At 46.7% G+C, this 26,967-nt stretch overlaps 1 protein-coding gene across 4 annotated transcripts in view; it reads right to left on the bottom strand.

The window, feature by feature from the left end:
- The window catches only part of TPMT (thiopurine S-methyltransferase), a 1,030,391-nt gene that overhangs the window by 231,065 nt on the left and 772,359 nt on the right, over positions 1 to 26,967 (bottom strand). For all 4 annotated transcript variants that reach the window (XM_069613591.1, XM_069613590.1, XM_069613588.1 and 1 more), the window contains one exon: positions 1,825 to 1,896. In XM_069613591.1, coding sequence (XP_069469692.1) covers positions 1,825 to 1,896 — 72 coding nt within the window. The remainder of the gene's footprint in view (positions 1 to 1,824; positions 1,897 to 26,967) is intronic.

The raw sequence follows: 26,967 nt of genomic DNA, 5'->3' as shown, positions 1-26,967 counted from the left end.
CTTTCTCCTCCTCTTGAACTGCCATGCTGAGTTAGCTCTCACATTGTGCGGTCTGCATTGCTCATCCTCTGCGCTCATGCTCCACCTTTTATCCCCGTGGGGAAGGGAAAGGGCCGTCAGGTGTGTGTGATTCTGGTCAATTTTCTGACTTTGCCTGACCCTTGCATTGGGACATGTCAGGTAAAACCGCTCTGGTGTTAGTCCGTTATCTTTCGTGTTGTGCGAAAGTGTTCATGTCGGAAAATGGGGGCAGGGGGCAGTGTGTTGGAATATCCTACTTAGGATGGGGAACAAGTGTTTAAAGAAGGGGGATACCGCATCTCTCCCGTCAGTGTCCCATTGCCCAAGCACCCCCCATCCAGGTGATCCTCCTGCACTGGTCCACCCCCAGGAACTGGATCCAAAAGCGATGGCCATGTCCTGGCCACCTGGATGACAGATCCCATGGAACTCGATAGGGAGACACCTTCAGGTTTCTCACAATGGGTTACGTGACATGTCAGAATAATGCCCCCCCCCCCCCCCTGTACGACTCTCTGGGTATGCTCTGATATGAATGATTTTTACCACTTAAACACCATGACACAGAAACCCAGCAGATTAAGCCTGTCTAAGAGTTATCTGAAGTCGACCCTGTTGAACGCTGCGAACCTGTCCAACAGAATGGGCACTGCACTTGGATCAATTGCTTTTCTACTATCATCCACCATGTTTACCAGGACTTATTCTGCAGTAAAGCCTGAACGAAAACCGGCCACTTTATCATGAAAAAAGGTTGTTTTCTTCTGCAAATGTCTGCAGTTGTTTTGCCACAGCTTTCTCCAAACCTTGGAGAAAAAAGTTGACAAATTGGACGAAAGTTACCAAGGTTGCTGGAATCTAAAGAGGATCTTGTTCTTCTGGGCCAGAATCCCTAGCCCAGGACAGTCACAGCCCTTTTGACCACTCTGCTGTCAGTACCAGACGTCAGGCAAGGGACTTTGCCACACAATTTACAGCTATTACTGGATAGATTTGAGGAAGATCCACTACAGACATAGCAAGTGCCTGGGCCAATGCCCAAAGTCTCTCCTTGTCATATGTTTCCAAACCAAAACCATGGGCTTCACCTCACACCCATTGTCAGCATTACAGGCTTTTTGGTCAGCATTACAAGCTATCAATGGGCGACTGCTTGGCAGCCAATTTTGGGACACAATTGCTCCAAGTTGGTTCTTTCGAAAGTATTAGAATTACATTTCACAGGTGCCAATGGATTCCTGTAAGAGCCACATTGTTTCTAAAGGAAAGGGTCAGTGTTCTGTAAACTACTGGTTAAATCCTCATCTAATAAGACTGACAAGGTGGATAGGGGAGATGTATGGGTGATTACATTGCCTGCTCTGCATGACTCATAGCGCACCTGACATGACTGTCTTTGCAACCTTCCACAACTCACCCTACCTCGACTGCCTCATCAGTCCTTTCTGCTGGGGGAGTATAGGATATTTTGAGAGGAAGTTGGTGTTTTTAGCCAGTCGGGTAAGTGGCTGGAGGGGAAATGTACACATGTTGGTTGCATTTTGGGGATTATCTGCTTGAAGAGGCAGACCACATCATATTAAGGACTGTGCTGATTCAGGAGAACTAGAAGTAATGCAGAATACCAAACGCGTAAACCGAGATTTCAGACATTGTGAAATGCAGGAGAGGGAGCAGTGCCCTTGCTATTTGATTAGGTCAGGGTAGTATCCTCACCATCAGTGACCGGTCAACAACTGTACCAACTAAAAGATCATCTATAGCACAATATATAGCAGCACAATTCAAGGTAATGGTACTCACCGTTCTCTATCGCATGGGTTAATTGCTACGAGCGATCCTCTATCCCAAATACCATCATACTTTGCAGGAATTCTGTTGGTGAGGAAAAGAATTGCTTAGCAGTTGTGCTGGCAACAGTAACTGGGGGAGGTTACATTGAAATACATTAACAGAAACGTGCAACACACTGGAAAGGCTACTTCAATGTTCTGTAAACACCTTAATTAAGATTTTTGGGACTCGCCATCAGTCCTTGAGGTCACAACACATCCGATTGTTTGTACAACTAATAAGTAACCAAATAATGATCATCAAAGCATGTACATTTATCACAAATATGGACTGTGGCAATCTTGCATTCCTAGATGGACCCGGCCCTTTAACACTCATGAGATGGGGACAGCAGGATATAAAAGGTCCACATGGTGCAAAGACAAATGAAGGTAAAGTTGGAGTAGCAGAAGTAAAGCACAAACGAGTTCAGAATGTGTAAGGGCTTTAGGTCTCCACTCATAGGTACAAATACTTGGGGTTAAAGATGACTTCTTGTCTCTACTTATTAAATATGCCCTTTGGGGCATCCAACTTTTGGAACCCTCCTATCTTGTGTCAATGCTGCATCACCAAGATTGCAGACACTGCAGCAATGATTTTATTTAACAGTCTTAAGAGTGGTGCACTGATAATGTGCAGCCCTCTTGCACCTCTCTGTATTCAGCCTGGTGTTAGGCTACGATGGTCCTACCCTTTTGATGGTGTGCATTGGGTGAAGGGAGATCAGGACTGAGGTTCCTCCAGAATAGATTCCTACTGTGATCTCAATTACCTATTCTTAGTTTTCCTCAGTGCTCTAATAATTTATGGATGCGATTGTGATGGACCATCTGAAATGTAAACCCAAATGTCCACCATACCATGGAGTGAATGGATCCATTAAAATGAACAATGTTGTACTTGATTAACAAACAAAACAAGTTTACATTTTTTGTGGCACTGCATATTGTATGTGCCTAATGCAAAACACTTGTATACCGGTTTCAAACAATAATAAAAGCATGTGACTATTTCATGATAATGCAACCCGAAAGTGCAGTTACAGGTGTCTCAAGTGTACTGTTACACTTGTGAAAAGTACACTTGGGCGTGCTTCTTTTCCTGGCATTCTGCGACTGGTATCCTCACATTTATTATAGACTGGGTGGGAGTGCCCCACCAGAAAGCCTCATGGTAATGCATAACATAATTAATGGGTACGAGAGGTCCAACAAATCCACTCCCTCGATTTTGGCAATGGGTGACTTCAATGTACAATACGAACCTGCGGAAGCGCTTGATGGTTAAAGGGATGAGCAGGATGTGGCCTATAGGAACCCTGCACTAGAGTCAGTTAAACCGGTAGGACACACCCAGGGGCAATTGAGGTTGCAAGGTGGATGCATGAGGCAGGCCTGCACACTTGTAATAGGAGGATTTCCGCGAAACAAGCCTGCAGAAGTTACTTTTGTTGGACATCAGGGGAGTTCCAAAATAGATTTTGTGTCGATCAGCTTGGCTGATTGGAATATGGTAACAAGGGTGGAGGTAATAAAACGTACTGACAGCGACCATTACCCAGTAAGTTGTATTCTGAGCTCAGTGTGGGGGTGAGGAATGCAAAATGAAAGTTCAGAGTGTTGGAAGTTTGATTACCACCTCCGGCCAATCCAAAAAGGCGATCAAATGGTTGTCCTTAAACTTGAATGTGATCATGCCGAGTATATACGAAAGAATCACCCATAATATCGGAGGTATTTCTCCTGCCGATAATTTCTCTACAACTATAGGTTATCTCGGGAGGATAGCTCAGGGGCAACGTGCTCGTCTTGGAAGCAAGACGACATGGAGCAACATAGGTTCGATCTCCGGGTCCGTGCTTAGAAACCTCTGGGTATTAAGCGTGTTATAAATAACCTATCATGGTGAAGACACTATCGCCTTTTTTTTCCAAATCTGTGGGGAAAATCAGAAAGTTTAACCTGGGGAATAGGGGTTGGTTTGATGCTGAATGTACCTTAAAAACATTTCCCTGATTGACAAGAACTTCTTGAGGAGACTGCATCTAAAATATAAGGCAGTGTTAGCGCAGAAAAAGGGTCAGTATGAAGAAAGCAGATGGGAAGAACTGCTAAAATGCAGTATGAACGGTGATCAAGTAAGCTTCTGGAAGCTTGTTGGTGGTAGTACCCTGGATATAATAGGACCAGTCTCAAGTCATATTTCCCCATAAGAATGGTACCAACATTATAGTAAACTATACCTACTCTGAGGGAGTAAGTCTCATGTAAAGGCCTAGCAAAATAATAATGTGGATCATGACGTGGCCTTGCCAATATTTTCAATCCTAGAGGTGAAAGAGGCAATAGCAGGGCTTGGTTGCGTCAAGGCTCCAGGGCCCGATGGTATCCCCAAAGACCTATTGATGAGCTGAGCATCTGGGCCCCACTGTTAGTCTGTGTATTCGACTCAGTGGCCAGGTCTGGGGTCGTACCCCAGTCTTGGGGTGACGCAATCATTATGCCCCTATATAAGAAGGGAGACAATAAGATCCCCAGGAACTATGGGCATATCTCACTTTTGGATGCAGTGAGCAAGGAATACGCTAAGGTGTTGCTCTCTCGCCTTCTTTGTTGGTCAATTGAAGGGAATCATATCAATCACCTCCAGGCTGGGTTTCAGCCCGGCATCAGTACAGTGGACCAATGTTTCAGGTTGAGTGGAGTTCTGGCCAAATATGTCACCTTAGAGCACACCAGAATCTACGCAGTATTCGTGGACCTGTGAACAGCATTTGATAGTGTTTCACAAAGTAAGTTCTTGTCTGAGCTGAGAAACAAGGGAGTCTTGTGCCCCATTTTGGAAAATATCCAGTCGCTTTATAGTGGTAATAGGGCCTCAGATAGACGGGGGGTTTGGTGGGGAGACCACCGAATCTAGACCGTGGTCTAGATTCTCCAAGATTAGGGGTAGACAAACTCCCTGCTCTTTTCTATGCAGATGATGTTGTTTTGTTATCGACCACTCCCATGGGCCTGAGACATAATTTGCAGGTTTTTATTAGGAAGTGTCAAGAACTCTCAGTGGTGCTTCATTCAGAAAAAAGAAAGGTGATGCTATGCAGTGGCAAACGCAGTAAGAAAATTAAGTTGAAGATCCTAAATGAAGGTTGTCCCTTAGAGCAAGTGTGTTTTTATGATTATTTAGGGATAATGTTTGCAGAAGATCTGTCACGGGCGGCCCGAAATATTAAGGTTGTGGCATCATTAGCAAAGAAGTGGCGGAATCCGCAGATTTTACAACAGTCATGGGTGGGAAGCAGTCTCCCTTGCCCTTAAATTGTATATGGCTCAGGCATGGGCGGCAAGGACGTATGGAGCCAAACTATGGGGTCACTGTGCATATGCTCAGCTTAATGTGGCTGACAATAACTTCTTGAGGGCCCTATTCATGTAGCCAAAGGGCGCTCCCATGGCTAGTCTTCGTTGGGAATGCGATCTCAAACCTATTATGGACATTTTAGCAAATAAGCCCCTGAAATATTGGACTAGATTGAGGCACGTCACAGGTCTTGCAAATACAGAGAAGCGTTAAAAAGTCTACAGAAGGTGTCTGGTTCCCTTCCCTGGTTTAGGTTCATTCGCAAAGGGTTGGAGGCCCTGGAATTGACTGCTACCTGGTCTAGCACTGAAGGGTTATTACCCAGTTCTAGAGATCTGGTCAAAACAAAGTGGAAGGAAACGTCAACCCGGAATATGAAAAGGGCTTCTTCAGTGCTGTCCACTGGGTCTCTGTATTTACCGTCGAAGCAGAAGGAGTGAATTGAGTCCTATTTAGATTGTGCAGCACCAGGCTTCGCTCGTGCCTTATTCCTCCTACTGCGTACAAACACGCTGAAGGTGGCTGTTTTTACGAAAAGATGGTCTAATCCCCTGACACCCAAAGCAAAGTCTGTGGTAACCGGTCAATCACTTTTTATTTTTTTGTCCTGAATACACAGGTTTGAGAGAACGCGATCTATTGCCAATTTTGCACCTGAGGGAGTTTCGACAGATTGCTGCGGCTGTGGCATTCTGTAAGAACACCAACAACCTGAACGCAGTGTATTTCATTTCAAAGTTTATACAAAGGGTTTGGTTAATAAGAAAAAAGTTTGTAAATTAGCCTTGGAAAAGCCATCTGGGAACATGTTCTGCATTTGTAGTACCCATTTTTGTCGAACCATCAGTATTTTAATCATTACAAACTTGTACTGGCTGCATCTTAGATGTATACAGATTTTAGGATAGGATTTTGGCCTGTCAATTCAAGTAATTTTACTGTTGTCTTGGGATTTTCTGTATTATTGTACATTGTGATGTAATGTTGCTTTTAACGTTTTAAAGCTGAATAAAGCTATGTTTGAACACATTTATAATGGAAAATCAAAATTACAATTACCAGAATGTAAAGACAGGTGTATGTGCAAATGTAAGACTTAATAGCATGGTGTCTGTAATAATCAAAGATCCTTAGACATCTTGGGTAGGGTTCCCTAAGTCAGCTTTATTCCATGTTACACAAAGTTTCTTTAAGTATAATAGTATGAACCACTGGGTCCTATCACCCATGCTGGGGCTCTTCAACTGACAAGCAGTGTAACCTTCCCTACAGGCATTCCTACACTTACAGCTAAACATTCTGTCTTGCATTCACAGGCACCTGTATTCACACCAAGCACATTACAACACATCTCACTTCTTCACACACACAAATCCACAGGAGGGAAACACACAGGAAGCACTCATGCAGGGCACATTTAGTTTGTGAGGGGTGCAACTCAAACATAAGGTGGAGGGCGCCCCCCCCAACACTCTGGCCATGCATCCAACAGCAGCCACTCATACTTGCGGAAGGTGTCCCGCCCCCCCTATCTATCCATACTCTACTCACATGCTCACTTCACCTCTCTCACATAACTGGGAAGGTCCCCCCCTTCTTCACGCAACTGCATCTCTTCCATTCCTCAGATCCATAGAACAGTCACTATACAAAAGAAACCAGCGGAGGAGAGGTTGCCCTCCTTTCTATACCCTTGGCACAGTATCGCTATTTGCCAGTAACCCCACCTCACACCGGAGGAGAGGTCTCACTCCTTTATATACCTTTGGAAGAGTATCGTCATGGACCAATAGCTACCCCTCACACTGGGAAAGTCGTACACCATACATACTTACCCCACTCACTGTGCTCAAGGGACCATTTCCCATAGGTCCATCATTGAGCTTTTTAGCTTTTTTTTTCCTTTACCTGTAGCTCTCTGGGGTAAACCATACTGACCCATATGAATTAACTTTCAATTTTTAACAAAGTGTCCTTAACCATTTTACTAGCAAAGAAAATCACCATGCTAAAAGAGCATAGCGGAATCAGCTCTGAACCTGCAAATTCTCACAAAGCGTTATACCCTTGCCTTTTCTCAATTCACAAGCTAAAAGTCCATAGCTGTGATTGGCTCTAAACCTGCAAATTCTCCAAAATTGTTAGTCCCTTGCATTTTCCCACGCACATTTTGATTTGGACTTACTGCATTTGACTCGGTGGGTCCAACGTCATAATAGTCCATGTTGCCTTAGGCAACCTAAAACTGACGATCCTCACAGATTGGACTATGACCCAAATATTGCTGAAAGATTAACTTCCGCACCCAACCGCATCATCCCCACACACTGCGCCAACCATTACCAGACACAAAACATCCTGTACAGGACACTTGTTACTAACTTCAGCCATTCTCACATCTAGCAATCACTAAACACTTTATATGCGAGTAAATCAGATCTACACCCCCATGCTAACCTAAAAGTATGTAGCTGGTAAAACCACCTAACATCACGTAACAAAGTCAATAACAAATCTGTGTTTTTTTTTATCGTCCACATAACGACCAATATGCGACCATCCTAGCGCATCTTCTTCTGAGATCTAAACTTAGTAACACAGGAGCAATTTACATGGCCTCCTTAGACCCATCTGCTGTTTTTGATTGCGTGATTCGACATATTTTATGGGAGAAAATGTTTAAACTAGGCTTTCCTATGCCTCAGATCTCAATGATAGCCAAAATGCACTCTAACACAAGCTATCGTGTAAGGCTTACCACTGACTGCGCCATTACTGATCATATAAAAACCTATGTTGGTGTAAAACAAGGTTGTAATTTAGCAGAAACTATTTTTAATATTTATATTTCTGATGTTGATAATATTTGGTCTAATGACACTGGTTTCCCGGGAAATTAGGTAAGCTTAAATTGGAATGGATGGCTTTTGCCAACAACATCATTTTATTTGATCGTACACCTCATGGGCTGCAAAGCTACATTTGTTTTCCATCGATGCTAAAAATCTTAACTCGAAATCTAAGATCGTTCTATTTGAAAACATGAAGAAGAAAATATGTAGATATACTTGGTTTATTGACAATGAAGTGATTGAGCGTTCCCTGGCCCTTAGATATCTTGGCTATAATCTGTGTGATAGTTCTTCCAAATGCTCATGGATCCTGGCCCTTAATCAAAAAAATACACCTCTTATCTCGAAGATGAGGTTAATCTACATTAAATTTTACAAATTCTCATTGTTACCGGTGCTCGACTTCTACTCCATGAAGGTTGAAGCTATTATCCTCTTTGGGCTAGATATGTGCTTACTGAATATCGATTCAATTTTAGACCAAATCCAGGGTAAATCCTGTAAACGCACATTAAATCTAGCCAACTCTCTCCCAAACTCAGTATTACGCCATGAACTTGGAATAATCCTCGTTATCTGCGAGATACGCCTGGAGATTATTAGCTAATAATGCTAAAATGCTAGCTCCCTTGCAAAACTCTCTCTACCTATATTTGGCAACCATGTTGCAAGACCACAATTCTTTATCTAGGACAAATTTTGAAACCAAAATGATTGCTCTCTGAGACAAGATCAACGCAACTAAGTACGATCTGCTAGCTCGCCCTGCATATGCCAAACACAAGCTCTATGAATACGACTGGCAAGTAACACTTGAGTCTATTGCAGCGCAGAAGACTTCTAAGGAAAGTGCGATTGCCTTATTTACAGCTTTTCTCAGATAACAAAGCCTGTGAGGCCTATTTACGGTTCAGATTGAACCAATATCCCACTCTTGAGAGAATAAAATCCTGGAATCTCACGTCAAACCTAGAACTCAAAGACAAATGTTGATTTTGCTTAAATGGAGAGCAAATAGAGTCCTTAAAACATTTAACATTGTATTGTTCCTACTTTGAAATAAAAAGAAATACGATTTTAAGTCCTTTTCATCTAGGATTCACTTCTGGCGCAAGAGAAATGCTCTGGAGTAGACTTATTTGGGGCAATAGTCAACCTTTAATATTCGCAATACCTCGACTCTTGAAACCTATTCTTGATGAATTCAATATGAAAAACTCTTCCACTGACACAAATCAAGTATGATAAAATATGAATTAGCAATAAATCTTTAGATAGACAACATTAGTTGTTTTTCAGGTATTCTCTCATCAAAGAAGTTAATATTTACAACCTTTTCTTGTATATTTTCTTCTTGATTAAAGTAGCCTCCCTTGATCATTTTCTATCGATTAATTTTATATTTGAAACTATAATGTGATTTTATGTCTCGGATTTTGTAAACATTTATAACTTGTTTTAATTTTATTTTCGTATATGCCCATGTTTTAGTCGGAAACTGTTTTAGTTGTAGCTGTATATTTGTATAAATATTTTATGAAATTGTTGAATGTATTTTGTATATGAATTTTATATTTCAAAATTCTGTACTATGTGAACTTTTTCATGTTATATGCATACTTTTTTACGCAAATTGTGTGTACATGTCGCACCAAATGCAAGCAAACCTATCACCGAATACCTTCATCTCTATGAGGCAATGATTTGTTTTAGTCTATCCATCTCTTTTTTGAACACGTAATGAACCATAATGTCTTTGTATCTTTTTAAATTGTGTCTTGTGGAAATGCTTTAATTGTAGTACTTCCCTTATGTCTTAAAAAAAAAAAAGTTTTCTGACTATCTCTTTGGAATAATAATCATCGTTGTTTATACTGTCATGCTTATGAACTGTATTCACATTATATTTTCAAAATATTGTAAAAGTTTGTTCATTTTCAAACTATAAACACTAAATAAAAAAATTAAATATAGAATACAACACTACTATAACACATATATAAAATACCAAGTGGCCTAAAGGGATAATGAACAGAATGGGTCCACAGCAAGCAGTGCAAATATACTTTAGGCAGTTCTGCATCGATGAATTCCTAACTGAGAGGCAGTGCAGAGTGGAGTCTAGTGCTGATGCAGAAGGGCGAAAACAGGGTGTCTTGTAGGATCTGTAGCAGCTCGGGAAGGTGGGTGAGGTGATGCAGAATAAGTTTCCACTATTCGTGGAGGGTCTCCCCAAGAGGGAAGAACAGGTTCCAGGAGTTGGGAATGGGACAGTAGATCGGGCTACCTGTGGAAAGGTGAGTGGCCCTTAGGGGACGCTTGTGCGTAAAAATGGATGGATGCGCTAGGGGCCACCGGTAAAGTTTGCAAGTACTCAATGACCCCTGGCGCACTCCAGACCAAACTTCAGCAGTCGAGTCCACTTCAGTTGCAGGTTCAAATGCCGCAATTGTGCGGCTCTGCGGCTTTCAGCTGCAAAGTTACAGTGATGAATCCCTGGCGGGACAGTGGGGATTTCTCCACTTCTGGTGAATGGATCAGGCCAGTTTAACTGTAGCAGGCTTCAGGGCACAGAGGGGCACAGTAGCAAGGAACATGCAATGTTCGTCACGACGGCTGGGCGACACGGTAACTGTGTGCACTCCGGTTCGGCGCTCTCTCTTTATTCCAGACCTGGGAATGCCAGGTGTATGCAATTCTGTGTGAGAGTGCCATGAACACAGAGCTTGAGATGTACCAAATTTCAAGGGTCTCCTCACAATGGTGGTGGTTTCAGAGTAAAGGTCCTGAGCAAGCTTGTTGGCCCAGGGACACTTCTTGCATGTTTAGATGAAGGTGCCGAAAATAGTTGATCCCACTATTCCAATGGGTCGAAGAGCCTTTGCAAACCTTCTAGTTCAATCAGATGCAGGGGGTCCAGCGGGACAACAGCGGGCTCAGGGTGCCAAACCTTCTAGCGGGTCACCAACAGTTCCTCGACTCAGCTTCTTAGTTTCAGGATACTTGGATCCTATCCTAGGTTCAGTGAGAGCTCAAGAAATCGACTGGGTATGGGTGTTTGGAGCCTTCTCTTATCCCGAATCTCCTTCGCGCCAAAACGGAGAGGACCCAATGGGAGATCTGCTCACCTACAGGCACACCAGACATGGACCAATCACAGACCACAGTGGTCCCAGTCATTCCCAGCACACCAGACTCTCTGGCACCCAGGATATGTATTGGAACTAGACAGTTCAGCCCACATCCTGGAGTTACACACACAAGGCATGCAGAAGCCCCCGAAAGCTTGGCTCTTCGTGGGAGAATGCATGCCCAAATAAGGACTGATCCAGGTCGACTCGACCTGGGAAAGGTGAAGGGGCAAGATGGACAAAGAACCTCGTGGCATGGCCATTTTGGAGCCAGGCCACCTTTCTGTGCCAACCGCGGTAAACGCAGTTTGCATGGCAAGAAAGGGTTAAAAATAAGCGAAAAGATAGGCTGCCACCAGCCCTGTCCGAGGCACATCGCACTTCTCCTAAAAAATCCTTTGACCGTCTGTGGAAATGAAAGGAAGACCCAAGTGCACTACACTGTAAAGGTACATTGTGCACTTGTAACATGTTGCAGAAAAGTTGCAACATTGGAAAGGACTAAGGGAAACAAAGTCTCCCAGTACTGACTCTCTTTAATGGTATGTCAGTTTCCCCATAATAAAGTGAGCGAAAAGCCCGGTGGAGTGCATCTGAAGGCTGTACTTCACTGGCAAACAGTCCGTCTACGGTGTTTAAACAATAGCAAAAAGTTGGGGGGTACACAACTGGAGGGAAAATTACACATGAATGGGAAATTTTCCTAACAGTCATTTCTTACAAATGTACCTCTAAACAATACAGGATGCACGGTTAGATCACTTGGGCTATCAAACTGCTATACAGGCCTAGATTTTGGTTGTGCTCTGTACCTTTACCTGCAAATACTATAGAGGGTTCAAGTGGTCCGTTGTCAAAAGTTATCATTCTAGGCAGTTCAGATTTTCCTTTTTTCTTTGCATCCTGAAAACTGCTAATGCTAATTTATTTAAAACCCTTTTTTCATACATTTTGCTTACTTTCAAATTGTCTTTGAATTTAACATTGGATTTAATATTTGAACTTTATAAATGTTTTACAAATATGAATATTGACTGAATTTCATTATTGAAGGTGTGCAGGGGACGCCAAGGTCCTTAGTTACTAGGCCTCTTCTCTTCTTTCATATTATCTCTCTACCATGTGCCAGTGTGGACTTACTCTCCCTGCATCCTAAGTCAAGAAAACAGACAGGAAGATCTGTAAGAAAACCTGTTGAATTTAGGAGTGCACAATTGCTGGACTTTCTATAGCTTTTTATTCACAACCTTGCTCTCTTAAATCATCCTCTAAATTCAATAAAATTAGGTCCAACTCATTTTCTGATAAGTGAACCCCATCCTTCTCATATTATCCGGGCAAAGTTTTGCCATGGCCATGTTTAATTTCTTCCTTGACTTTTCTACTGCTGACTGCGATTTTGCCCCTCTCCAAGAAAGCCCAGATGGTATCTCGACCAAATCAATTCACAAACCCTCAGGACCTTGCTCAAGGACCAGAATGTGAGGTGCATCTCCTTCAGCAGTTGCCCTATGCCCATCTGAGCCAGGTCATTCCCACCTAAATGCATAACCAACATGTCTGGAGGGGCTTCCTTCTCAGTCAATCTCTTCATCACAGCCTTAATTTCGTCCCATCTAATTCCTTTCTTACCAAATCATGGAATGTCTGTCTTTTCAGAGCCCCTCTTTCTTTTATTCATCCTGAACTGCCATAGAGGCTGCCCCTATTCTGAATGTGTGGGTGCCGTAATGGTTTGGGTCCCTACTAACCTTCTCAAAAATATGCCCACAAAGCTAGGAACAGAAAAACTGTTAATGGTGTCCTGTTTTGGAGCAACAGGTTTTTTGCCCCCACAGGTCTGATGGCCATAATATTCCTTAGCAAACACATTGGGCAGCAGTTGCCATCTCGTATGCACTGCTGCCAGACCCATTGGCCTTTGCCTGCCTGATCTGTCTTTGACCTTCTCTATAATAGTCTAACCTCCTGCTCAATCCCCCGGCCATCACCTGCCTAGTTGGCCACAGCAATTTAGCTTACTCCGAGGGCCCCAAAAAATGCTAAGACAAACGCTGCTCTAAAGAGCTTCATCTCGTATTCGCCTGTGCATACCTGTGCAATCTTGTTCGTCATTTCTGTTAGGTCCTGAAATGTGATGGGGCGTCTGCCATCTGGATCCCTGCATTCCAGTCTCCCTAAGCCTTTCATGGCAGCCCTTATAACCTTGCTTTTTTGGGGTCCTTGACTTCTCTGGTCCTGCTGAAAAATGCTGTTGCTGTTAAACTTGTTGCTGCCAATGCCCTTCTTTTTTTTGCCTTGTAGGTCTTATTAATTAACTCTACCACATCCTGTTCTTGAATTTCTCACCTGATCATCATTATTTACATGAGATTGTCAAAATGAACCTTGTAACATTGCAACGTTCATGGGGCCAATAAGTTATCTACGAGTGTCCATAGTACATCTTCGCTATACCCCATAGCCACTGCGCCATTACTGCCATCTCCTCCTCTGCCCCTGGTAAGAGCTGTCTGAATCTCCCCCACTGCAAACGAGACAATGCGTCAGCTAGGCTGTTCTGTACTCCTGGTATATGTCTGGCCCCAACTTGTGTGTTCAGCCCTAGCCAAGTGAGCCTCAAGAATCGTAGCAAAGCAAGCACCATCAGGCAATTCACTGCGCTATTATTCACAACCTGCACTACCACTTGGATATCGCACCCAAGCGTTATCTTGTTGACCAACCTCTCCTGTCAGATGCAAAAACCAACTGCAAAGGGAAACAGTTCTAGGAACGTTATGTTCCCCGTTAGGCTCTGTGCCTTCCATGCCACCGGCCATGATCTAGCACACCAGCTTCCTGATAAAAATACTCCAAATCCCAGACCCAACGAGGCAACTGTGAAAAGATCAATCCCTTTGCTAGGCTGCCATGGATCCCTCCACACTGAAACTCCATTAAAGGATTCAAGGAAACTTTCCCAGACCTGCAGATCTCCTTTTACCCCTGTCCCCAAACGTACGTGGTGATGCGCCAGCTGGGATGACCCTCCCTGCAAAGCTAAATTGCTCAATCAATTTCTGAAGCTCTGCTAAAGTTGCTTTCTCTTTGCTTTTAATAACCTGCACTGCCTTATTAAATTGCTTCACCTTCTCCGCGGGGAACCTGCAGTTACCTTCCATCGAGTCCATTTCAATACAGAGGAATGTCCGTTTTGCTGTTGGCCTTACTGTTTTTTCATGCGCTAATGAGATTCGAGCTGATTTGCCAATTTTCTGAATGTACTTAATGCTGCCTCGAATCCTTTGTCTCGTACAAAAAGAAAGTCGTCCCATTAATGCGCCACTTTCGTCACTGGAAATCATTTCCTCACTGCCCACCTATGAAGGTGCTAAATAGCTCAAAATAGTGCCAAGACACTGCACAGCCCATAGGCATGCACTTGTCAAAGCACAGCTGTCTTTGAAAACGGAGTCCCAGTAACCTGAAGCTCTTTGGAGGAACCGGCAAGTGTCAGAATGCAGACTCAATGTCTGCTTTCGCCAACAGATCTCCTCTGCTAAGCTTGCTTTACTAGGTTCAATGCCTTGTCAAACGATGTATATCCTACTGAACACAGCCCTGGATCCAACCCAATGTTTACTGAGGCACCCTTGCGGAATGACAAATGGTGGATTAGCCTAAATTGCCCTTCTTTCGTTGGGACCACCCCAAAGGAGAAACCACAGATTCTTCAAATGGTGCTGCTTTGAAAGGTCCCTCTATCCTGACACGCCTTTTTTCTTTTGGGATCTTTAATTCCACTATATCTGGTTTGCTGATTGTTGATTTCAAATTCCTGGGGATCAACACGCCAAGAACTCGGTATCTTAAATCCCTCTAAAAAGCCTTTTAAGGGTGTCTCAGCTGCTATTTTGCCATGGTATGCATTATGAAGCGGCCGCAATGTTTCGAGTTTGATCAGGGTTGGGGCTTTTGGACTTAACCTAGGCCCTGCTTCCTTTCTGTTTCATTTGCTCTCTCTGCCTTGGGACCTGTTCTCTGTTACCACACCGGGCGGCCGTATGGTCTCTGCCACATTTGCTACACGCATGCTTGAACTTGTAATATGGTCCCCAAGTGTAGTTCCCTTTTTAGAATTTCCATTAGGTGGCTTTCGAATTGGCTGCTGCTTCCCCACTGAGTTGTCCTTGTGGCCATTACAGGATATCATTATAGGTATGTACCCTGAAAAGTCTTAGTCATCCCAATTCATGCTGGTTGCATTTGCATCTTGAGCCTAAACCACTCATAATATTGAAGCCATGCATCTCCCCTATACTTTTTGTACGATTCGTGGATGCACTGCTCATATTAACAGTGCAGCGGCGTCCCCTGAATATTATTCCACCATTATGGAGTTATAACTCCTGAATGGATACAATCAATTCATTATGTTCCTCTACTTCCTTACTCGTTGTCCCTCCTTGCCTATCATCCTACTTAGCCTCCTTTACTATATCTAACCCGACCTGATCCAGCAAGGTGAACTTGCCTATAAAAACTTTACTCCATATCTTCTCTTTCATTTCTACAGGCACATGGCCTGCTGCTCTCGTAGCCATAGGTGTATACCCACGGTCTCTTCTGACCTCTTCTGAGGATGCCAGCTTCTGACCCCACCCGTCTGCCACCTGATTGCAACCCCTCTCAAGGCCCCAAGCCTCCCCGGAAAACCCATCTGTACTGTGACAGATTTTCCCTTTCTTCCTTGGTCTAAGCTGGTTGTTATGCCATTATCTTGTAGCAAACTACCTGCTGCTTTCATGCATTGCACTGGTGCGCCCCCTGAAAGTATTCCTGCGACATTGCTCCCTCTTAAAACCGTCCCTTTTTTACTCAGCGCTACGTTAGTGTTGCCTTCCCCACTTGTGCCTGCCTGTAACCCATAGTTGTCTCCGCAGGAATTGATATCATCAACGTGAAACTTGTGATGCACCACCCATCATTCTCAGCTGCTCTGCTTTTGAGGCCCCCAGCGGCTTCTTTCCGCTAGCGCTCATCTGCTGCTTCTGCATTTCCTTCTTTCCATTTGCTTCTGCTGCCTTCACCGACGACTTCCTCACTTTTTGAGGCCTCTTGGATGCTGGAGGGTCTTCTTTTATATTTCTCCTTTTAATAGCCCCCTCTAATCTGTCTGGAGCCTTTGTATACTTTACCATGCTCTCGCTCCGACTTTTCTTCAGCTGTGACCACCCACCTTTCGATGGACTTGCTTCTTCTTTCTCACCCTGTTGTGGCTGCGTATCCAGGATGCAATCTTCTCCTTCTGCCAGAACCAATATGTCGTCCTGCAATCTCTCTTTTTTCGCTGTGGCTGGGACTATGAACCAGTCCACACCACTCTCTTTGGTGGCCGCTCTAACCTTCCTCAACAAGTCTGCCATCTTCTCTATAACGTCCATGATCCCTGTATATTTGGGATCTCACTGTGTTAAAATCCAGTCTTGATATGATATGATATATGATATGATATGGCATTTGTAACGCGCCTATACACAAGTGTTTCAAGGCGTCTTCTTATCCCTTACCTCTTCAAATACTCTTCTGTATCCTTTCAGCAATTTATTATTTTATTTTTTTGGTTGGTGAACTGTTCTTAATCTGTTCCGACCCACTGCACACGATCCCTTCCATTGTTATAACGGATAACCCTTGCTGATGTGTTCTCTTTAATGTCCTGCTAGTTTCAGCGATTATTTGCATAAAAACACTGCCGAAGGAGATACAATCTGCCTCTTACCATTCACATTACAGCTTCAATGCTCTCCTCCTGCTGAAATGCAATGTTCATTAATTATCAGAGTTGTCCCAAACAAAAATGGGAGCCTGCATCAAGACGCTTCTGGGTCCTTTCCTTGAACCTCCACTTCCTTTCCTTAAGCAAGTTATAAACTTGCTTGCTTACCGGTCTGCTCTACGTCGAACGCAGCTTCAACGTGGTTGGCAGTCGTCGCGCATCAGGGCTGCACGCACTCCCTTGGTCCCTTTGGTGCTCGCCATATCTTCACGCACAATGGTGTGGCACATGTGGCTACTGAACTGCCTTACAACCTTGTTAGCTGCTCTATACCGGTGAGGGCCCGCTATGCCTCACAGGTCCCGTCAGTCCACTGGCTCTGCTCTGGACTCAAATTCACACTTTGGTGTCAGACAGCCCCACAGTGGTAAGCTTTGTCAACCTTTCCTGTACCACTCACCGTCCTTCTAGCCACTTTCTTTGTACCTTTACTTTCCTTTCACTTGGATCCACAGTGGGGGGTAGAGCGGAAAAAAGACTTCTCCCCTGGGCTTCCCCTATATAGAGGCCCCAAAGGGGCCTCTGATGTCACCTGTGGAGGTGCAAAGATCTCTTTGGCTGCCAATCAGGGGTTCACCCAGGGGAAGGAGCATACTCCCCTTCCTGTCCCCCAAGTCCCTGTTGCACTAAGCTTCCGCTTCTTCCAGGGGCCACCATCCCAGTGATCCCTGCTTCCTACCCCTTCTCCTGAATAAGAGGCGGGGCGATGGACGGCTCGGCCGCTCCGCCATGTTAAGCTGTAGCGTCCTTAACCCCTTTAGGGCCGTGCCTTAGGCCTTCCTCCACATACCGTCAGCTGCACTCTACAAAGCCCCAGCCCCATACAGGTTGAGGTCTCCTCTCCCCAATCCAGCAGATCTTGTAATCGATTGCTTGCTTATTGCCTCGATCTACCATTCTCCTGCTTTCCACAAACACCAATGACACAGCCTCCCAGATCCCTTATTTTGTATGAGGATGTTTAGCATGTTAGCAGCTGCCTAATAATTTGTGCGATGATGTGAGGAACTCGCATCATCGCAAATACTTCCCTCACTCAACTTTCCTGACTCTGCAACCTGTGCGTTTTGGTCCTTAAAAGTGAGTAGAAGGGAACGTACTCACCTCTGCACTGTTTGAACACACCCACTCCGTCGCACACACTCACACCCATGAGTCATGGAAGTTCTCAAGGTCAGCCACCATAGGCTGGGTTAGTCCAGCCACAACCTGATGGGCCTCCCTAGACTCGGTACTGCCTTAAACTAGAAGGAATCATCTTTCTCGTCAAAGAGGCCCTGGGGGTAGTCAAACTCAAGAGTACAAGTGAATTGTAAATGCTTCATACATAGTAACAGAATTACATTAAACGCTCATAATGTAGGCAACAGACAATGTAAAGCTAAACCCAATCGTAATACTAACAGGCTTGCACTGTGAAGGAAAACTATGGAAGTTTGTGGAAGGCAAAATGTAGAGGAAAAATAACTGTGAGAAACCTATTCAAATACTTCACTTTCCGAGGAAGAACCTGAATGCTTGCTGTCTCTTGAAACAACAAACTCTGTTCACTGCGTGTTAGCTGGATACAGCGGAACATCACAAAGGTGCAAGCGCTCACATTAGATTAAACATGCTGCAACCGTCTTGGCCACAGTTTTAAGGCTCTGAGCAATTTAAACATCAATGAAACCCTGACCAGGGCTAGCAAAATCTATTAGCCCAATCGCACTGGCAAGTGGATTTGATGACAGATGAGTACTGCTTGCGTGGTACTTGTAGTGATGAGGTAATAGTAGGAGTAGACTGTAGAATGTGGGGGCTGGACGGTTGGAGAAGCAGTTGAGCTGCTGAGGGAGAAGGCAGAGAGGTGTCAGAGGGGTTGTAGGAATATACTCAACTTGACACGGACCACCGGATGTTCCAGAAGCAGCTCAAGACCTTCCTTTTCACCTCTGCTTTCTCTCTCTCTTTCTCTCCCTTGCTGACCTGCCCGTCTGTTGCGCTGCCTGGTGGCCGGCTACCCGTAGTCTCTCACTGGCTGCACTTATTGAGCAATGCTGCCCCGATTGCACTTCCCCTTTTCCCTCCCCCCGGCACTCGGCGCTATCGCACTTGCATGTTATGAATGACACAAGGCCTAGTAAAATAGATTGTTTGTTTTGTCCTCCCTCTGTCTTCATTCCCTTGTCTTGTCGTGCCTAGAAACACTTGTGTACGTTATGATAAATAAAAGAAGATGAAGATACCTACCTGTAAGGACTGCATTAATATTTCATTGGTGACTAATGGCTGAGGGATCTACATGTGCAGGATCTATAGAGGAGGATCCTGCGGTTCATGTATAAGTGCAGTTTCACCAAATTGCTTGATGGCTCCTCGTGGCTCCAGGACTGTGCATCTAGACTGGTGAAGATCCCCCAGGTGAAGGGGCTGCATGAGTAGCTCGAGCAGGGTCAACATTGGTTGACTAGGTGGCTAGAGTAAAGGGCCCTATAACGTGCAGGGACTTGCAGCCATCTGGTTTTGTGTGCTATTGATATTTGGCTTTCCTTCCTTGTATCATTATGAAAAGCACTGACATTATTTATCCATTATTCTTCGTGTCAGTGACACTGAAATTGTTATTTATTTATTCTTCTTTGTGTCAGTGATGTCGGATGATAAGGCTTCCTTGTATCTGTATTAAAGACACAAAATACTGAGATTGTTATTTTTGCTTGTTCTTTGTGTAAGTACTGCTGGTATCAGGTATTAATATCGCCACATATATGGTCGCCGTAAATATCGCCGGGAAAATGTCGTGGCGATATTATTTGGGTGACCATATATGTGGCAATAGGGGCAGAAAAAAAAAAAATGTGGGAGTTGCGGGGGTGTCCCCCGCATGTTCCATGCAATAATGTCGCCACAAAAAACTACCATTTTTCGGCGATATTTTTGTATGGTGATATTTTTGTGGCAACATTATTACATGGAAACGTACTGCTGACACATTGCTGTGGGGTGAAGTGGTACAAGCAAGATAACCATGCGTGGAGTCATTTTTCACCAACTACAGCCTTTTTTGGCATGCCTGTTGAGCCGCCAATTCCGTGATGTAGTGGAAGGAGTACTGGCCAAATTAAATTGGACAATTAAGAAGAACAAGTTACTTACCAACTGGTAACGTTCTTTCGATTGGATGTTTCTCCAATGTACTCCTCATCTTAGATGTATTCCATCCAGCTTTAGCTGCTGCTTCAGAAAAGGTTTTTGGCAGGGGGTGCCGTGCGTCGATGTCGTCGAGTCGATGGTCCGCCGAAGGCCTACATCGAGGGTGTCGTCATCGGGTGTATAAGTAGCATGCGCGGTGCCCGTTGGCCTCAGTTCTGTTTTTCCACCCTTCATTATTGATTTTTCACTGTGTAGACTGTGCCGGCAGACAGATATTTGCCTTGCGAGAGTTAGAGTGGCAATAGCCTGGAAAAATCTACAGAGGGATAGGATGGGAGGGCGATGAGGAATACGTTGGTGAAACATCCAATCGAAAGAACGTTACCAGTTGGTAAGTAACTTGTTCTTCGAGTGGATTGTGTCCTCCAACGTATTCCTCATCTTAGATAGACTCCCAAAGCAGTATAGGCAATTTCTCTGGAGGAGGGATAAAATTTTTTCGATACTCTTAGATGGCTGAATATACTGCTGCTTTACCAAAATTCTGCTCCTTAGACTGGAAAGCATGCAGGCTATAGAATTTTGAAAAAGTATGCAGCGAGGACCAAGTTGCTGCTTCACAAATGGACCTTATAGGAACACCTCTTTGTAGGGCTGTCGAAGAGGCAATGCCTCTGGTGGAATGAGCTCTTAGACCTTCTAGTGGGTCTTTTTGTGCTAATCTATAGCATTCTGAAATACAAAGCACAATCCAGCGTGATATTGTTTGCTTTATCACTGACTGACCCAATTTCATTCCTGTGTAGCCAATAAACAGTTGACTGTCCACACTAAGCTTAGAAAGCCTATAGATGTAAAAGCTTAAAGCTCTTTTTGTATCCAACCTGTGTAATCTTTCCTCCTCCTTACTAGGATGAGGTGGAGGATAGAATACGGGTAAGACAATACTTCGACTTAAATGAAAATCAGATACCACTTTTGGTAAAAATGAGGGTTTAACCCTCAACACAACTCTGTCCTTATGGAACATAGTATAGGGTGGCCCAGAAGACAGTGCCTGCAATTCGCTCTCTCTTCTTGCAGATGTTAAAGCAACTAGGAAAGCAGTTTTCCATGTCAGTAATCTTAATGGACAAATTTGCATAGGCTCAAAAGGAGCACACATTAAGAATTTTAGGACTAGATTGAGATCCCAAATTGGAACTTTAAAAGGGTGAGGAGGAAACACATTAGTGAGTCCTTTTAAGAATTGCACTATCATTCCAAAATGGCCGCCGGCACTAGGTAGACGTGCCGACGGTGCTCTCCAGACCCGTTCGACGAAAGTGCCCACCACCCCGTCTGCGGTCCGAGCAGCGACTCTACGAGGCTCCCAAGACTGCTGCGGCGACGAAGGGAAGCCGGGCGAGCCAGCCAGCAAGGAGGAGCGGAGTGGATAATCCGGTTTCAGCAGGTCCGGCTGGGCGCTGGAAGCCGCTCGAGGAGTGTAGGCCAGCAGGGCCGAGAACAAAGGAGGCGGCGTCCCCCGTAGAGAGCGGAACGGGTGCTCGCGGGGGATCCCTCTGGCCAGACTGAGCACGAAGGGGAGTGGAGAGCCGAGAGTCCCCGACCCGGTGCTGCGGAGGTGAAATCGGGAGGTGCGGCCTCGGGAGTTGTCCGCCCCACCAGAGTGCCCTAGGCTGGAGACACCCAAGGAGGCTTCTGCGGTCGCGGCCCTGGTGGGGAAAGGAGGCCAGCAGAGGCGTGCGAGGAGCGGTAGAGCAGGAGAGCAGCCCCGACTGGTCGGTGGACCCCCAGAGAGCGGCGGGGCGAGGTACCCATATCCTGAAGTGGTGCTGTGGGGCTAGAGGGAGAGCGGCGGTGTGTTCAGGAGTGGATTGCTGCCCTAGCTGCTACGGGTGCATCGAGGAGGCCCGGAGAGGGTCGGGACAGTGTGGCTGTGACGGAGAGGATCTGGAGCCGAACCGGGTCACCGCCCGCATCCCTGGGGAGAGGAGGGACTGGCGAGGAGCGGGGCAGGCCGACATCTGGGCTGCGGTCTATGCTGAGGCCCTACAAGCACACAAGGGCCCTGCGGGGGAGTAGAAAGTACCCCGGGAGCCCGCATCGGACAACGGACGCTCTCCCTTTGGTCTGCGTGAGAGCAGTGGAGGACAGGAGTGGAGCGGCTTTGGCAAGGGCACACGCCGGAGGAGGAGGAGACCCCCCCCCCCGGGGAGCTAGTGAGGAGGTGAGGAGGGGGGGGGCCGTCGGAGGCTTGTACATGTCTGCTCTGGGAACGGCGGAGTGAGGGGATCATGCCCTGCGGTCCTCCCCTGACCGGTGAGTGAAATGAGCAGCCCCGGAGTTAGAGAGGGGGAGCAGAGGCCCGAGAGGACGCGGAGTGCTGCAGCAGTTGATTTGGACTTAGCGTGGGGGCCCTGAGCGGGTCGGGCAGGGTTGCCGCTCTTCGGAAGATTGGGGGGTGAGCGGGACCGCCGCCCGCGCCCCTGTCCCAGCCCATCAGCATCTCTATTGAGTTTTCTCTTCGGACTGTCTAAGAGCTACGGAGGACTGTTGTGGAGCGGCGGTGGGGGAGCACTCCATTGTGGAAAGGGGGAGCGCCATGGCTTCGAAACCCAAGGGAAAAGGGGCAAGAGGGATGCAGGCTAAGGGGGAGGCCCCGGGAACTCTTCAGGCGCTATGGCCAGCCCAGTCCACACGAGACGGTCCTGGGGCGTCACGGGGGCGAACAGGAGAAGACCCCACGCAAAATGAACTTGGAGAGGCGGCACTCATACCCCGGCAGGAACTCCTGGGGGAACTACATGCCCTGCAGGCAAATTTGGCAAAGGCCTTCCAGGATCAATTCCAACTGATGCGCAATGTTCTAAACGAAGCTATTGGGGAAATGAAACATGAACTGCGTCAACTGGGAGAAAGAATGGATACCCTGAAGAAAGGGATTCAGGAGGTGGACGCACACCCCTCAGCTAATAGCGAGGCAATTGAAAGGCTGGACATTGCCACCAGAAACCCTGAAATTCAGATGGAGGACTTAGAAAACAGGTCCCGCAGGATCAATATAAGAGTGAAAATGCTGCCGGAAGCGGTGCCGGATAAGAATCTGAAAGCGGTGGTCCAGGCCATCTTGCGAATATCCTGGAGGTGGGTGATCCTGAAAGCGTGGAACTTGATCGAGTGCATAGGACTGGGCGCCAGTCCAGAGGTCAGGCTGCGAGACCGAGGGATGTGCTCGCAGCTTTTACGAGGTACGCCCAGAAGGAGGCGGTACTCAGGGCAGCCCGGCACAAGGAACCAATTATGCATGAGGGCCACCGGATCGCTCTATTTCAGGACCTGGCGAATAGCACACTCCTGAAGAGGAGGCAAATGGCACCGCTGCTGAATGAGAAATCAATCCGATACAAATGGACTTTCCCGTTTGGCTTGCTCTTTGATTGGGAGGGGACCCAAAGGCGGATTACCTCCCTACAGCAGGGAGCTGATCTTCTGCACCTGGACCTCAAGGATAACCCGCCAGCCCCGAGCCAGAAAGCGGGGAGTGGTCGTCCTAGACCTCGCCCATGGGAATGGTCGACAGTTGAGGACAAAAGACGGAGAGAGGCCGGGAGGGGCGTCTCCCGGTCCAAAGGGGAACCCAGCGAAGCGCGGGGCGAGGAGGTGGCAGAGTCCTGATGGAGACGAGTACTAACAGGGGTGATGGGCCTCTGAGAGGGAGATGCGACTGAAGGGTTGCAGGTGGAGCAGCCAGGTTGGAACCATAAGGGCGATGTCGCCTGAGGTGGGAGCGGGGAGAGCGCTTGAGAGTTTGCGCCTTCTGGGGAGGGGTTGGGGGGTCAGGGGGGGGGAAAGAAGGGGATTGGCGACTAGTGAGGGATAGGGGGGCCAGCAAATGGGCACTCCAGTGTAGCAATAACCTTTCTATGGGTAATTCCTGAAGTGGCTGACACATAATGTGAGAGGGCTAAACGCCCCTCTTAAAAGGAAGAAGTTGGAGCACTTCGCCCAGAAGGAAAAAACAGATTTCATGGGGCTCCAGGAAACGCACTTGTTGCGGAAGGATCAGGGCAGGTTGCGATTAAGAGGTTTTGATCAAATTCTCCATGCTTCTGCCCAAAGCAAATCAATGGGAGTGGCACTGGCCATCCGCAACACGGTCGGCTTCGCAGCATGTGAGGTGACCAGGGATAAGGAAGGGAGGTATATAGTGGTCAGGGGGAAGTTGTTAGAGGCTCCCTATACAATAGCCGTGGTTTATGCTCCCAACACCGGTCAGGAGCAGTTCCTGCTACGGATCTTGGAGGTGCTAGAGGAACGGAGCTGGGGTCCGATTGTTTTACTGGGGGACTTGAATATCGCATGGGACAGGGATAAGGACAGGACCGGGGGACGAGGGGGAGGCAGAGGAGGGGGGGCAACAATGTCTGGGGAATTGAAGGAGAGGATCGGCAGGATGGGGCTACGGGATGTTTGGAGGGAAATGAAAGGAGACGAAGAGGGATATACCTTTGTGTCGGGAATCCATGGCTCCCAATCAAGAATCGATTATATATGTGTGTCAGCTGGCCTCATGAGGAAGGTTTGAGAAGTCTGCACGGGACCAATAGGGATAGCAGATCATAAAACGGTCTCTATGGCCTTGGAGCTGGGTCGGAGGTTAAAGGGGATTTGGAGCTGGAAATGTCCCGGGGCATTACTGAGGGACCCGGACATCCGGGGGCGGATTAAGGAGAGAATCAGGGACTTCTTTGAGATTAATCGGAAGGGGGACACGGGGGAGGGGATAAGGTGGGATGCATTTAAGGCCACCCTGTGAGGGGAATTTATTGCGGCATCGGCCCATCGAGCGAAACAACTACGGGCACTGGAGGCCCAGTTAGAAGCAGAAGTGGAAATGGCTAGGCAGGCAGCGGGGTGTACCCCCTCCAGGAAGGCCATGCAAGCCTATAGGAAGGCGTTGGGGCAATTGGAGCTTCTACGCACGAAAAAAGCAGAGGGAGCTCTGCTGGCTGTGCGACAGAAATTTTATGCTAGGGCAAATAAATCTGGTGCACTCTTGGCGCGTCTGTTGGGAGGTAGGAGGGCGAGGAACGCGATCACGGCACTGAAGGCAGATGCGGGGGTCAGGGTTACGAGGCACGAGGACTTACAGGAGGCTCTAGCTGAATATTATGAGGGCCTATATACTTCGCAGCATCCCTGCAGTAATGTGCAGGAACAATTTCTGCAACGAGTGCAATTGGGGGTAATTAGTAGGGAGACGAGGGACACACTTAATAAAGAAATTACTGAGGAGGAGGTAAGAGGGGTGTTTAGAGATCTCCAGGTACATAAAGCTCCTGGCCCGGATGGTTACACCGCAGCCTTCTAGAAGCGGTTTATCTCACAGCTGGTCCCACATTTGACGTCACTATATAATTCCTTCCGTCGATCTGGTAGAATCTCCCCTTCTATGGAAGAAGCTAAGGTTACCCTCATTCTCAAACCCAATAAAAACCCGGAAGAGAGGTCGTCCTACCGCCCAATAGCGTTGATTAATATCGACGCTAAGATTTATACTAGGATTTTGGCAAAGAGGCTCGACTCTGTCCTCCCAATGTTGATACTCCCGGAACAAGCCGGGTTCATTAGGGGAAGGCAGACGGCGGATAATATCCGGCGAGTGGCCCACATAGTCGAAAAAGTGAATAAAACGAACACTCCAGCGGTCCTGGTGGCATTGGACACGGAAAAGGCGTTTGACTGTGTGGAGTGGACGTTTCTCTTCCGGGTATTGGAGAGGATGGGTTTCGGGGGAGAGTTTATGTCGATGGTTAAGGCTAACTACCGGAGCCCTACGATTAGAGTGATTGTAAATGGGACACCCTCGAGGCGGGTGCACCTGCAGAGAGGGAGGAAGCAGGGTTGCCCGCTCTCCCCATTACTCTTTGCGTTGTATCTTGAACCGCTTTTACAAGCCATCAGGGAATCCGGGGAGATCTGGGGCGTTCCTTTTGGAGGGGTGCAACACAAGGTGGCGGCCTTTGCCGATGACATGCTGCTTATGCTGACAACACCAAGTGCTTCCCTGGGCGCTAGTGTAGCCTTGCTGGAGACGTTTGGAGAAGCTTCAGGATTAAAAATTAATATGAGCAAGTCGGAGATCATAAATCTGTCGTTAGGCTCAGCGGAGCAGGTTAGTCTGGGCAGAGGCACTCTCTTTCGGTGGAGCCCGGGGGGAATTCGATACCTGGGGGTAAGGATCATGGCCACTTTGGACGGTTGGTATGCAGCAAACTTTCCCCCGCTGCTCTGGGCAATCAAGAGGGACTTTCAGAGGTGGAAAGACTTGAAGGTATCATGGCTGGGGAGGTTAGCAGCTGTAAAGATGGTCATACTCCCGCGGCTTCTATACTTCTTTCAGGCGATTCCGCAGCCGGTCCCGGGGAGCTTTTTCAAGGAGCTGGACACACTAACTAGGCATTTTATCTGGAAAGGGAGAAGGCCCAGGGTGGGGTTCAGGCTTCTGAGGGCACCAAAGGGTGAGGGAGGTCTGGCGCTTCCGGACTTTCGGCGGTATTATGAGGCAACTCAACTCCGCGTCATTAGGGAGTGGTCGCAGGATGGGGAAGACATGCAGGACAAGCTATGGATACGGATGGATAGGGCGGTGGCACATCATAGCTTAGCTGAAGTGTTGTGGCTTCCGAAGGTGCATAGACCCAGTCATTTGTATCAAAGTACCATCACCAAACTTATGGCAGACACCTGGGACAGGCTGGCCGGCCTTGTAGGGATTACAACATTTCCATCCCCCTTCACCCCCATT

Source organism: Ambystoma mexicanum, chromosome 5p (assembly GCF_040938575.1).
Source record: "Ambystoma mexicanum isolate Mex_15411 chromosome 5p, UKY_AmexF1_1, whole genome shotgun sequence".
NCBI lineage: Eukaryota > Metazoa > Chordata > Amphibia > Caudata > Ambystomatidae > Ambystoma > Ambystoma mexicanum.
Note: the sequence above shows the minus strand (reverse complement) of the source record. Positions and strands in the feature narration are given on the sequence as shown.